We start from the raw sequence: 13,366 nt of genomic DNA, 5'->3' as shown, positions 1-13,366 counted from the left end.
TCTCCTCAGAAACAACCCACCGAACTCTATAAATATCTGAAACCCCTACAAAAATAACTGAAACAAAAGCGCCGTTTTCGTCTCGCTAATTACGTTTACGTATGCCAATTAATAGCTAATTTGCTGCATTGTTTAAATTGCAGCAGAACGTTTGTTGATCCTTTTCTCCTGAGAGAGCCTAAGCATAACATATTTAATATATTTCATTTTTCTTAAAATATTTTACCGTATATTATTAAGTGGTTTTATTTCAAATGAAATAATAATTAAAACGAAATTGGTGTTGTACAACCGATTTATTTTATGATGATCTACCATAGTACATGATAATCAATGACGTAATCTTACAAAAAAATCAAAACACGTAGAATAAGGATTTATAAAAGCTTAGCATACTTATTGGCAAAACGTTTTCTTTTATTCACAGTCGCACCGTGCCGTTTTCGCGTTTTAATTTTATTTGTTCCTACTTCCTTTGTCCTTATCTTATCCTGTGGTTCCAGAGTCCCTGTCCTCTCCATTTCCTTTTAAATATATTTATATATTTTTAATCCTCATCCTTATCCCCCAGTCCTAACAGTTACAAATTGTATTGCAATTAAATGTTTTGAATTCTTCACATAGGTACCTAACATTGACATGCCACGTCCAGAGTCGTGGACCGCTAAATACTTCAAATCTCTTCCTTCCCAATCTGACAACATCCCACGCCTCAAATGCACATTGTGTGGAAAGATTTTTCAGGCTGCCCGTCAGTCTCTGTCTAACTGAAACCGTCACATGCAGGTAAGATATTTATTTCTATTTCCCTATGGTTAATATGTTATTGATGCATATTATCCATTAAAATAGACGTGGTGTAGGGTAAATTGTCCAAATCACGAACACTGCCAAAATCCGAGCAGCCAACTTTCAACCGAAATATCTGATATTTAGTGTAAATGGAGTTGGAATATGGCCAAAATTAAATTGACAACCTTTAGGTGAAAGGTGGTGGTTTGGGTTAAGGGGCGAGTCAACTACTGGGTTATTTTGCACCCATTAAATGAAACTTCTGCTCCAATTCTACCCATTGAACCTCAATATCATGATCCACCTGTCCATCACTAGGTATCCATCCTTATTACATAGAAACTTTGAATGGCATGGCAATTTATAATTTTAAATGACAATATTTTTATGTTTCTTCTGTGGGTAGGTAGGAAGGTAGGTAGGTAGGTACACCAGACTGCTATGGACACTTTTCCAAGTTGGTGGGGCAAAAAACCTAATGTATGTGTTGGTTTGAGTCGTTTGATTGAGTTGATTGATTCCTTTCATTGTCGCGTTTGAGTCGATTGAATCAATTCCCGAAAACTGCTCTGACTTGATTGATTTGATTGGTTTCCCAAATTTGTCGTGATTGAATTGATTGCTATTGATTGAGTCGTATACAACCCTGCCTCGGTTCGCTCGGTGCTTCGTGGCACATGCTATTCCGCTTCAAAGTTTCGGTGACACGAAATTTTTTGTCAAGGCTACAGGTCAATCCGAGGTCACGGGCAAAGCCATACTGGCGGGACACATCGGTAACACCTTGAACCAGTTTCCAGGGGGGTCACCGTCTGCGAGGGGTGCAGGCTGCACGTGCTGGGGTCGGAAAACCGTTTTGACGTGAGGTCCTCTGGCTCAAAGAAATTTTAAGCTATCAACCTCAAAATCGGTTCAATGGTAGTCCCAGGCAAGGCCTCCAAAATAATGCACATTTGGTTGAGCTAAACTCTGTGGTGCATGAGCTATGCACGTGCAAGCCGATTGCACCCCTTCGTACGTTGCCACGCCTGCAGGGTAAACGGCAGCTCTAACTGGTTCAAAACTTGCAGGTCATAAGAAGAATACATTTGATCACGACATTCCGGCGAGATAATATCCGAGGGGTGCAAGCTGCGCGTGCGGGGGGCGGATAACGGTTTTGACGAGGGATCCTCTGATCCCGGGAAACGTCGATCTAGCGACACAAAAGTCGGTACACTGATAGAACTAGACACACGCTACATGATGTTATGAAAATGACTGCACTGGGGTGCCTGGGACATGAACTATGCACGTGCAGTTAATCCATATCTTACTGTAGGTCATTAGAAAAAAGCAAAACGCTTTCTTTTTAATGAAGTCATTGGGCTATGGATCCTCCAATTCTGGCCCAAGGCAACGCACGAGCGCTGCCGGCATCTAGTTAGTTATCAGCACGGGCGTTACAGTCGCCGGTTGGCAGTAACACTTCACCTGCACGCTTGCGTATTCTAACTAGATGCCGGCAGCGCTCGTGCGTTGCCTTGGGCCAGAATTGGAGGATCCATAGCCCAATGACTTCATTAAAAAGAAAGCGTTTTGCTTTTTTCTAATGACCTACAGTAAGATATGAATTAACTGCACGTGCATAGTTCATGTCCCAGGCACCCCAGTGCAGTCATTTTCATAACAGCATGTAGCGTGTGTCTAGTTCTATCAGTGTACCGACTTTTGTGTCGCTAGATCGACGTTTCCCGGGATCAGAGGATCCCTCGTTAAAACCGTTATCCGCCCCCCGCACGCGCAGCTTGCACCCCTCGGATATTATTTCGCCGGAATGTCGTGATCAAATGTATTCTTCTTATGACCTGCAAGTTTTGAACCAGTTAGAGCTGCCGTTTACCCTGCAGGCGTGGCAACGTACGAAGGGGTGCAATCGGCTTGCACGTGCATAGCTCATGCACCACAGAGTTTAGCTCAACCAAATGTGCATTATTTTGGAGGCCTTGCCTGGGACTACCATTGAACCGATTTTGAGGTTGATAGCTTAAAATTTCTTTGAGCCAGAGGACCTCACGTCAAAACGGTTTTCCGACCCCAGCACGTGCAGCCTGCACCCCTCGCAGACGGTGACCCCCCTGGAAACTGGTTCAAGGTGTTACCGATGTGTCCCGCCAGTATGGCTTTGCCCGTGACCTCGGGTTGACCTGTAGCCTTGACAAAAAATTTCGTGTCACCGAAACTTTGAAGCGGAATAGCATGTGCCACGAAGCACCGAGCGAACCGAGGCCAGCACCAAAAGTTTACCTCGCCGGAGACGAATCAAACGGTCCCACTTTCGTCCCGATCGGTCCACCCATTTTGACTCCAGGTCCAAAAAAGCTTGGACAAACTCACTCACATACTCACATACTCACTCACTGACAAACAGGTTCAGCCGAACTTTTTTTCAGCGACCCACCAATGGGAATTTCCGGATGCAAAAGCATGCTATCGCATGCTTTTGATCCTCCAATTCTGGATAACACCAATACCTTGAACAACTTTCATTAGGTGTAAGTCCAGAAAAGAAATTCACCCCTGAGCTTGTTTTCGGGTTGTCTGGTTTTCATAACTTTTGTTGTTGTTATGCATCTAAAAGCCACAGAAGCGAAATGTCACGGGGCGCATTAACACCACCAAGCACATCCCCCACCCAAGGCCCTATATAGGCCTCCCCGCGGACGGCTGCGTTATGGAAATGGCCGGATGATGGTTATCCAGAATTGGAGGATCAAAAGCATGCGATAGCATGCTTTTGCATCCGGAAATTCCCATTGGTGGGTCGCTGAAAAAAAGTTCGGCTGGCTGAACCTGTTTGTCAGTGAGTGAGTATGTGAGTGAGTTTGTCCAAGCTTTTTTGGACCTGGAGTCAAAATGGGTGGACCGATCGGGACGAAAGTGGGACCGTTTGATTCGTCTCCGGCGAGGTAAACTTTTGGTGCTGGCCTCGGTTCGCTCGGTGCTTCGTGGCACATGCTATTCCGCTTCAAAGTTTCGGTGACACGAAATTTTTTGTCAAGGCTACAGGTCAACCCGAGGTCACGGGCAAAGCCATACTGGCGGGACACATCGGTAACACCTTGAACCAGTTTCCAGGGGGGTCACCGTCTGCGAGGGGTGCAGGCTGCACGTGCTGGGGTCGGAAAACCGTTTTGACGTGAGGTCCTCTGGCTCAAAGAAATTTTAAGCTATCAACCTCAAAATCGGTTCAATGGTAGTCCCAGGCAAGGCCTCCAAAATAATGCACATTTGGTTGAGCTAAACTCTGTGGTGCATGAGCTATGCACGTGCAAGCCGATTGCACCCCTTCGTACGTTGCCACGCCTGCAGGGTAAACGGCAGCTCTAACTGGTTCAAAACTTGCAGGTCATAAGAAGAATACATTTGATCACGACATTCCGGCGAAATAATATCCGAGGGGTGCAAGCTGCGCGTGCGGGGGGCGGATAACGGTTTTGACGAGGGATCCTCTGATCCCGGGAAACGTCGATCTAGCGACACAAAAGTCGGTACACTGATAGAACTAGACACACGCTACATGATGTTATGAAAATGACTGCACTGGGGTGCCTGGGACATGAACTATGCACGTGCAGTTAATTCATATCTTACTGTAGGTCATTAGAAAAAAGCAAAACGCTTTCTTTTTAATGAAGTCATTGGGCTATGGATCCTCCAATTCTGGCCCAAGGCAACGCACGAGCGCTGCCGGCATCTAGTATAACTGTATGCACCAGTTTTACGAACAGTGAATGAAAGGTATCATGTGATAACATATAATTATACAAAGTTATTGTGCATCCTCTTTTGACACGTTTTTGCTACAATAGGCGGATCCAGGCGTCCAAAAAGGGGGGTTATGTTTTACCTCCCAACATAGGTGCCCTGACACCGCCTATGCATGACCAATACAATTGTAGTCGCTCTCTCATAAGAAAATTGTAACATAAACAAGACCATTACCACCCTTTTTGGAAACAGTACCAACAAAAACCTGATTTACTATACTTTTTGTGTACCCCCAATCTCAATGATCTGTATCCGCCTATGATTTTTGAAAATGCATATTTTTAGGATCCATGTGAATTCCTGGTTCATTCTCTATCGATCGGCAAAAGTTGCGTTAAGATTTGTTCAGAAACCTGGCCGTGATAAACAGTCTAAAATGTATCTGCAATTTGCCCGTTTTTACCCCCCTCTACCCCCTATTGACATTTTTAATTCTTATTTTTTAGAAATGTAGATCACGTTGAGCGAAATCGAATGCCGTTTGAATTTTGAAAATCGGCCCGTTAGATCTCGAGATATCAGGGGGGGGGGTCGTAAACAGCCCCCCCCCCCCTGCCACTAATAGGGGTAGCCAGGAGCCTGCCACTAATAGGGTTAATGCTAGTACCTACGTTGTGAGTCGTTGCAATTACCGATGCTAATGAGCAGTACACTATTACAGGCTAATTTAACTTCTTTGAGCCGTTGCAGGTTCCAGTGTTAGTATGCTGTGAGCTGTTGCAGTCCCCAATGTTGGTGTGTAGTGAGCCGTTACGGTTTCCAGTGTTATTGTACCGTGAGCTGTTGCAGTCTCCAGTGCTATCGTGCCGTGAGCTGTTGCAACAGGGGATGACTTCGTATTTCCGGTGGGAAAAGGCTGGTATAGAACGTAGCCTGAATCAAATCATAAAAGCGACGCTAGGCTGCTAAATTTAAGATAACGGGAGGTGCTGATAGAAAGGTCAATGATGTGATGCACTGTAAATACACCCACATCAGCCTTCACTATCGGTGTGAACCGGAGGAGCTCGAAGTCAGTGGATCATGTGGCCCAACGACCTGTCAATGGACCAGCGAACTGGGTGCCCGACTGGCGTCTGTCGCCGGCGAGCAGAGGGAGACGGAGTGGCTGTTTCAGCGCTGCTCTTTGGCGGTCACCTATTATAGGATGACGCGACGCCCAGCCCTGAGCAAACCCTTGGGGCATTCCACGTCAAATCAAACACCGAAATCCGTCATCCCCTTCGATTTTTCTGAAAATTTGTAGGCAGACTGGGCATGGTTCAAAACTGAGTTACGTATAATATTTTCGAAATTTGATAAAGTATCGCTGAGATATAGGTCATCGAATATAGCCAAAAATGCCACACATCAATTTTTTAAATGTTCTTAACTCTGGTTCCTTTTCTGGTATCAAAATGATATTAACAGGGTCTTGTAGGCAATTGATAAGGCTTTGATTTTTAATTATAAAATTAAATTGAAGTGACCTTGAAATGCATTTGACCTTGAATTAAAACAGAAAAATTTAAATAGCAAAAAACACGTCACCTTCGATTCGGGTAATTTTTACATATTATGTCCGTCACAATGTTCCTAACCATCTGTGAAAAAAATTGGAGTGGGCCATTCATAACTCTCACGGCAAACGCCGTTTTCATGCATCAACATCACGCAACCGCGCGTGACCTTGAAAGACAGAGTCAAGACATGCTTGCTTGTGTACACTTTCTGAAATTAATGATTGCTGATTAGTGATATCCCAAACTCTGCGAGAATGGAAATACATAGTCATCGTAGTCAAGCATTCAAGTTCCATAGTAAAAGTGTCCCAGGCAAACGGTATTTTGCGATGAATTTTGAGCCGTGTGGAAATGCATCATGAAGCCAAAAATTCAACGAAAACAAAAACATTATCACGCAACGATATCTTCACGTCTTTTTATCTTCACTATACGAAAGAATATACATTTTTGAGTATGTATGGGGAATTTCTAGTCAATCCAATAATAAATATGGCAGTTAGAGACCTGCTAAGAGTAACATGTCGCCGGCTGAGGCGGGATCGGCCGACGCGGGAAACGCAGCAACCACAATGCTGTGTTTACACGTTCATATTTCAATTGTTTACCAACCGATTTTCAAAATTCTTACACCATAAGATTGCCTGTACATTTCTTAGTCTTCTCACAAAATTTGACGCGAATCGAATGTAATCAGCGGTAAGGAGCGCGATGTAAAGACGGAACCGTTCCGTTCCGTCCCGGCACAGTCTACAATTCAGGCGGCGGCTAGCGGTCGGCGCCGGCTGCCGAGTCGCCGCGTCGCCGCGGCGACAGGATGTTCACTTTACACCGCTATTACTAGACCAGTTGTGAACCGATTTTCTTCTTGCTTGCACGATGAGATGTGCAATTCAATTTTGGACAAGAAGCTATAATTAATTTCGCATTAATTTACTATGAGATATTGGCGAAAACAGGAGGGGTGGGGCGAAATTCACTCTTCCCCCTCCACTGCGCGTGCTAACATACGTTTGCATATGTGCCATTTTCTTCAAAACTTATGAATGGCCCACTCTAATTTTTTCACAGGTTGTTAAGAATATGGTAGGCAATAAAATATATGAAAATTAGCCAAATCGAAGGTGACGTGTTTTTTGCTATTTCAATTTTTGTGCTTAAGAACAGAGTTAAGCAAATTTCAAGGTCATATATTTAAGTAGGTGCAATTCTAAACAAATGCTTAAGAAATTACCTAAACAGTAAGGTTTATTTCATTCAAATCAAACAAGTACAACCAAAGTTATGGTCGTTCAAAAATATAAAGATGCAACATTTTGTAAAAATTCGATGTCCTATATTTAGAGGACCTGTGGTCAGAATGTGCAAAAAACATCAATGTAATGTTCGGGGCGACACAGGAACTCGCTCACAAATTTATAATGAAATCGCTGATGGTAAGGTGCAAAACAGCCGATTTTTGTTCGATTTGACGTGGAATGCCCCCCTTGCCACCTGAGTTAACCGACCACCGCCATGCATTCGGCTGTCGAGGAGGCTGGAAGTATTCGCCGGCGACAAGAGCAGATGGCTGCGATCGGGCCGCCGCCGCTGCCCCCACAGGGATCGCCGTCAATGTCGTACCCCGCTCTACCACATTCGAAGCTGAAATGATCACTGCCCAGCCGCTGATCACTTCTCTCGACTGTACGATCTTTTGATGAACATGACATGCAACCGTCTGTCACAAAGAACAGCTAAATTAAAAACGCCGAGCTTTGAGGATTGCTCTCCTTCAACTTATTACCGACATGTGTTTATTTTTCTAGCGTCGGCAGCGGCTGTCCGTGCCACATGAGCTTAGATATTATTCTTTTACTGGAGGGATTCACAAAGAAGGTGCATTTGACACTGCCTGACAGCCTACATAGTGCTGCGACTGCGCAGCGGCTTGTCAGTAAAGTAAGTAGCTGGGAAGGATGCTGCATATATCACATCAAGCCATGCGTGTTGCGCCTTCTCAGAGTTTTACGTATAGTGCACTTGAGACTGATCTGGTTTAACCCCACTGGCTAACCGCATTGTCGCAACTATATAAGTAGGCTGTCAGCGGTACATGGGCAGCAGTGGAGCAACTGGCCCAACACTATGAAGACCGTGAGTGTTGGAAAAGAGCGTCCAGTCTTGTGAAACAAGAGTAGGGTTTATTGTGCACTGCTGCGCTTCCGAGTTGCACAAGGAAGAATTGTTTACATGGAAGAAACTTGTCACTGTGTTGTACCCACTTGCATCAGTCGTACGACAACTTTCTTGGACATATCACATCTGTTTCTCTTTCATAAGTGTGCAACGTGCATCAGCATGACGACGTAAAGGGTGAAGTGCAGTGCTTACTTGTTTAGTTATTTTCCTTTAGCAATGACTTCTCTTTACTTTCCGTAGGTTATACGTAAATCAATTGCTAGTTTAAATCACTGCTAAGAAGAAGCCTGAAGTCCGTGTTTCATTATCTGCATATTCTATTGACTAAATATGTAGAGTTGTATTGAATTGGCGATAAATTCATGTATTCCTCTAGGTGCAGGGACACCAGACCAGGCCGAAAATGGATTAATGGCTACCCGAAATCCACAGTCAGGCTGTGTCCGATAAGCTCCACACATACTAGGGACCACTTCCAGTGGATGCACCAGTCTCGCGCTGACAGAGGTGTTCCCGTGTACAGGTTGTCCTGCTCTGTCTGGTGGCTGTGGCCGCGGCCGATCAGTACGCCCGGATCGTCAACTATCAGTCCGGCATTGACGAGGATGGGTCGTACGACGCAGAGTAAGTAATCATCCTGGAAACTTCTCATATGAGAAAAAAAAACTAAAAATTCAACAGCATGCATACAGTGACATTCAATCGAGTTGATGTCACTCGTAAGAACTTTTAATAGTCTCATTTCATGTGCTAGTCATCCATTCATAGGAATGTGCATCGGTGACTCCACATATAAAGTACCTTTATGCCATTTATGGTCGCAAAATGGCTCAGTTGCAAATGTGCGGAATGGTGCCACTGATCGGAATGTTTTCTTTCAGGTACGAGACCACCAACGGTATCAAGGCCAAGGAAGACGGCATCTCCTACCCGGGCAACCTTCCCAACACCGGAAACTACGTGATGAGTGGCACTTACTCGTATACCTGGGAGGGGAAGACCTACACGGTCACCTGGACGGCCGACGAGAACGGCTTCCACCCGGAGGGTGACCACCTGCCCGACTTCAGCCACACCCGGGAACACATCGGCTTCGTCGATGATCATCTGTAGACAAAGAATCAGCCCCATTCATCAGTTCGCCGATTTTCCTTTAATCAACTCGAATGTTTGTTTCATGTCTCCACACCCAGCGTTCATGTGTATTGTGTAGTCATCTGTGTACCATCGTGGACCGTTCAAATGTCTGTAACTTGTGCAATAGACGTCTGCGTAGCAACTGCAATAGCGGTGTTCTGTCGTCCTGTGTGTAGTTTGTACTTATGTCGTCATGCTTCTTCCATTCATGAAAAAAGATGTCATCGTTCCTCTGCTCGTAATGTCAATGTTTTGAGCGCAATGCTCTTCTGTCCATTGTCTTGGTTTTTGCATAAATGTCCTATGTGTATGCGCTGTCCACTTACTGTTTAGAATGTCTACATAGTATCTGACTGGCGCAGTAAAATATACCTTTCATCCAAGCTGATTTTGGTTTAATTAGTGGGTGTTGACCTAACAAACTTTTGTTTTTGGGTTGTTGTATCTCTCAAATCGTATAAATTAATACCTTGTTGCTGACTTCTATCATTGCCTTTTCTGAAATATCTTCGTACTTACACGAATTGCTTCGTACTTCGATTGCTTTATTTGACACAGTAACAGTAATGATGGACGCATTTATGCAGGGTGTCCGAAAAGTCCTGCCGCCTCTCTTATGTCGCCTAACGGGCGCTTTGATTGGTGGAAGATCAGTTAATCACTGCAGACATGACCTATCGCGAACGGTCACCCGGGGTCCGTGCAGATATGAGCTTGTCTTTGTGTTCAGTCATGGATAAACAGGTGAAGGGGAGCCTTGTCGCTGACTGCCTACTCGCAAAGGACGGGTGCAGCTTAAGCTTGGCGTGAAAAGCAGAACGATGCGGAGTTTCTCGACGAATGAGACAGCAGGTGTAGGCAAGGATCCGACATGGGGGTTCCTTAGAAGATATATTCATTTTGGGACGGCCGGTGTCGGCCAGAACTACCGAAAATGTAACAGCCATTTCAGCGGTAAGGTAATCGAGAAAAGACGTGGGTCTAATAAAAATAGCTGAAATATTTAAATGAGCGGATGACATAACCGGAGCCAACGGCAAAACAGAGTTGCTGGGTAGGCTGGGTAATCTAAATGCGAAAGTTCAGCGTGTCCATCGAAGCCGGAAACGGTCCACCCCACCCAATTGACTTTAACTGGCTGCGGCTGCTTCCGCCAACCGCAGAGCATTCCCGTCGGGAGCCTCATATATCGGGCACCAGAGGGACTCGAACCCAGTCTCTCACTGCCGGGAGTCGAACGCTCTACCAGCTGAGCTGCGGAGGCAGAAGTGGACAGAAATCTTACATCATCTTCGTCGACGCCAGCAGGCTTGTCTCCGAGGGGCTTTTGGACAGACATGTCATTCCGTAGGTTAATTCGACCTACCCAGAGGGTCACTTCATAATTCAAGAGGACAAAGCGCCCACTAACAACGCCGCTGCACTCAAAGACAAACTGACAGAGGAGCTCGGCGGGTAAGATCACCTCTGGATGCATGAAATGTGGCTGCCTCAGTCCCCTAACCTAAGCTCGTTCGATTGCGGCGTGTATGTGTCATGCAGAATGAGATCAAGGCTACCTCTCAGGTCATCTCAGCCTAATGGAGTTGCTAAGGGCTCGTATCCTGGCAGCCTGGGAGGCTCTGGAGATGTAAAACCTCTAAGCTTCTTCGCAACATCATTGGAGCTGTCGTCGGCGCAGACGGCGGTCGCATCGAGTTCGCAGTTCGTGGAAGAATGTTGCTTGGTGCATCTCCGGCTATTGTTTTAGCCCATTTTTAAAGGTATCCAGCCGCATGAATTATATAAACGTCATTAATTTGAAATAATTTAATATTCTTTATGAAAGAGCCAGCTCTTTTCGGTCCCATAGTTGGCATTCCATGATAAAATTAATAATAGAGTACACAAAATATATTGTCATTCAAATTCACGGATCGGTAACGGAGACGACACTTCTTGTACACGGAGATCAGACAACAGACGACACAGTACAAACAGAAACACACAACGAGTCTCAACTAACAACAACACACGCTCCAATTGTCTACAGATGATCGTCGACGAATCCGATATGTTCCCGGGTGTGGCTGAAGTCGGGCAGGTGGGCGCCCTCCGGGTGGAAGCCGTTCTCGTCGGCTGTCCACCGCACCGTGTAGGTGACACCGTCGTCGCCGACGTACGAGTACTCTCCCTCGATCACGTAGTTGCCGGTGTTCAGCTTGTCTCCCGGGTAGGAGATGCCGCTCGACGTCGACCTGATGCCGTTGGTGGTCTCGTACCTACAGCGAAACAGACGTTAGCGAACTGATAAAGTGAACTGCTGTCAAAACACAAGTTTCGAATGACCAAGATTGAAGATATGATTGCCGATGGAAGTGAGGACGCGTCCGTTGCACTCACGTGGCGTCGTAGGATCCATCCTCGGCGATGCCGGCCTGGTAGTTGACAATGCGGGCGTTCTTGTCGGGCCGAGCGGCGGCCAGCGCGACGAAGCAGAGCACGAAAACCTGCAGGACGGTGGTGACCAAATGTAAGCAAACTTCCGGCAGCGGTAATCAGGGAACAGTGAGTGCTGTGACTCAAAGACTGTGACTCAACCAACACATCTGCTGTTCATTAGAGAAAAGAACTAAACCAAGAGACGAAACTTTCTTACTCAGTTAGAAAATGGGCCATAAATCTGTGATTTTCATAATGAATACCACGGTCTTTCTTTTTGCTACCTTTGCCTTTTAGTACGTTTACAGCTATGGCTCAATTTTCCTCATCGCTGTAGGAACACGAAAACTCTGGTCTATCCCCGTCCACACAGCAGGTGCAATTTACACCACTGATCACAAAATCCTGCCACAAACAACTCGCTCAGAGCCATCCACTACGCCATACATGTTCCGAGCCCGGAATGACACGAGCTTTCCACCGAGTAATACGTGCTCAGAGCTCCACGAGATGTGACACGCCGCGCGGCCCAGTCGGTGACAGCCACGAAATAAGCACTGCACTGAACTCTGGCGACCTTTGCTCGGCCCACACTCACGGTCTTCATGGCGTTGCCTCAGTTGTAGCACTGGTGGTGAGCAGACAGCCTTGCTCGGCTTTTATACCTGGATAGTTTGTACATGGGCTCAGATTCGCGCAATCAACTCAGATTGCGCCAAGACGGACTCCCCTGATTGGGATTTGTGCATTCTGGTGAGCCAAATCGGGCTATGTGTAGCACGGCGTGCGTGTAAGCCACCAAGTCACCCGGAGCAGCTGTCAGATTAGCGGCGGAAAATTCGGTCCCGTTCTGTCCCAGCACCTACAGGTGATTCCATTCTTATGTAAGCACATCCGTGTGGTATTTCCATACAAAGTGGATCAGTCGCCGGCAAAACCAGAGCAGGGCCACCTGGGGGCTACTGAATGGTCCCAATAGAATGGCGGAGACAGGCATGAAGTCTGTCTCAAGAGCCTGATTAACCAAACTTCTCAGAACGTATTAAAAAACAATGCAAAATTTGAATAATGTTTACAAAAAGGCCAGCGCAGGTGCATGAGGTGGCATGTGCACATATCCAAAAAGATAGGCCAATGTGGTCACCGATCCAGGGAACAACGTTTTGACAATTTAGCTGCCCAGTGCCTAGTGCAGTGTTCTAGGAACATCAAGGTCTTCACCTAAGCAGAGGAAGGGTTATTGACCGGCTGCCCTCCACACTAGAAACCGGTGATCCTTCGCACTGCTGCTGAAAAAGGAAGAAGATCAGCTTTAGAACACTGATTATAATTGTGATAAGTGTGCAGACCTTTACATTTCGGTAATCGGATCTATAACTCCCGGCATAGACCTCAGTATACCTTTATTTATACCTGTATACCTTTCGGTCATAAATCAGAAGGGTAGAAGTAAATGTTAGCAACCGTTTTCATTCATTTGTTCGCTCATTCGTTCATTCGTCCGTTTCTCCGCCAGTCCGTCC

The 13,366-nt window shown here is 45.9% G+C and overlaps 1 protein-coding gene across 1 annotated transcript; it reads right to left on the bottom strand.

The window, feature by feature from the left end:
• Positions 1-11,300: 11,300 nt before the first annotated feature.
• LOC122388372 (cuticle protein CP14.6-like) lies at positions 11,301-12,496 on the bottom strand. The gene is made up of 3 exons (XM_043379405.1): positions 12,442-12,496; positions 11,805-11,911; positions 11,301-11,683 (listed from the first exon to the last, which is right to left on the bottom strand). Exons 1-3 carry the CDS (start codon positions 12,448-12,450, stop codon positions 11,449-11,451), a joined length of 351 nt encoding a protein of 116 aa, XP_043235340.1. The 5' UTR covers positions 12,451-12,496; the 3' UTR covers positions 11,301-11,448.
• Positions 12,497-13,366: the final 870 nt, after the last annotated feature.

This window comes from Amphibalanus amphitrite, unplaced genomic scaffold (assembly GCF_019059575.1).
Source record: "Amphibalanus amphitrite isolate SeventyFive unplaced genomic scaffold, NRLGWU_Aamphi_draft 000320F_arrow, whole genome shotgun sequence".
NCBI lineage: Eukaryota > Metazoa > Arthropoda > Thecostraca > Balanomorpha > Balanidae > Amphibalanus > Amphibalanus amphitrite.
This window is presented reverse-complemented; position numbering and strand designations above follow the sequence as displayed.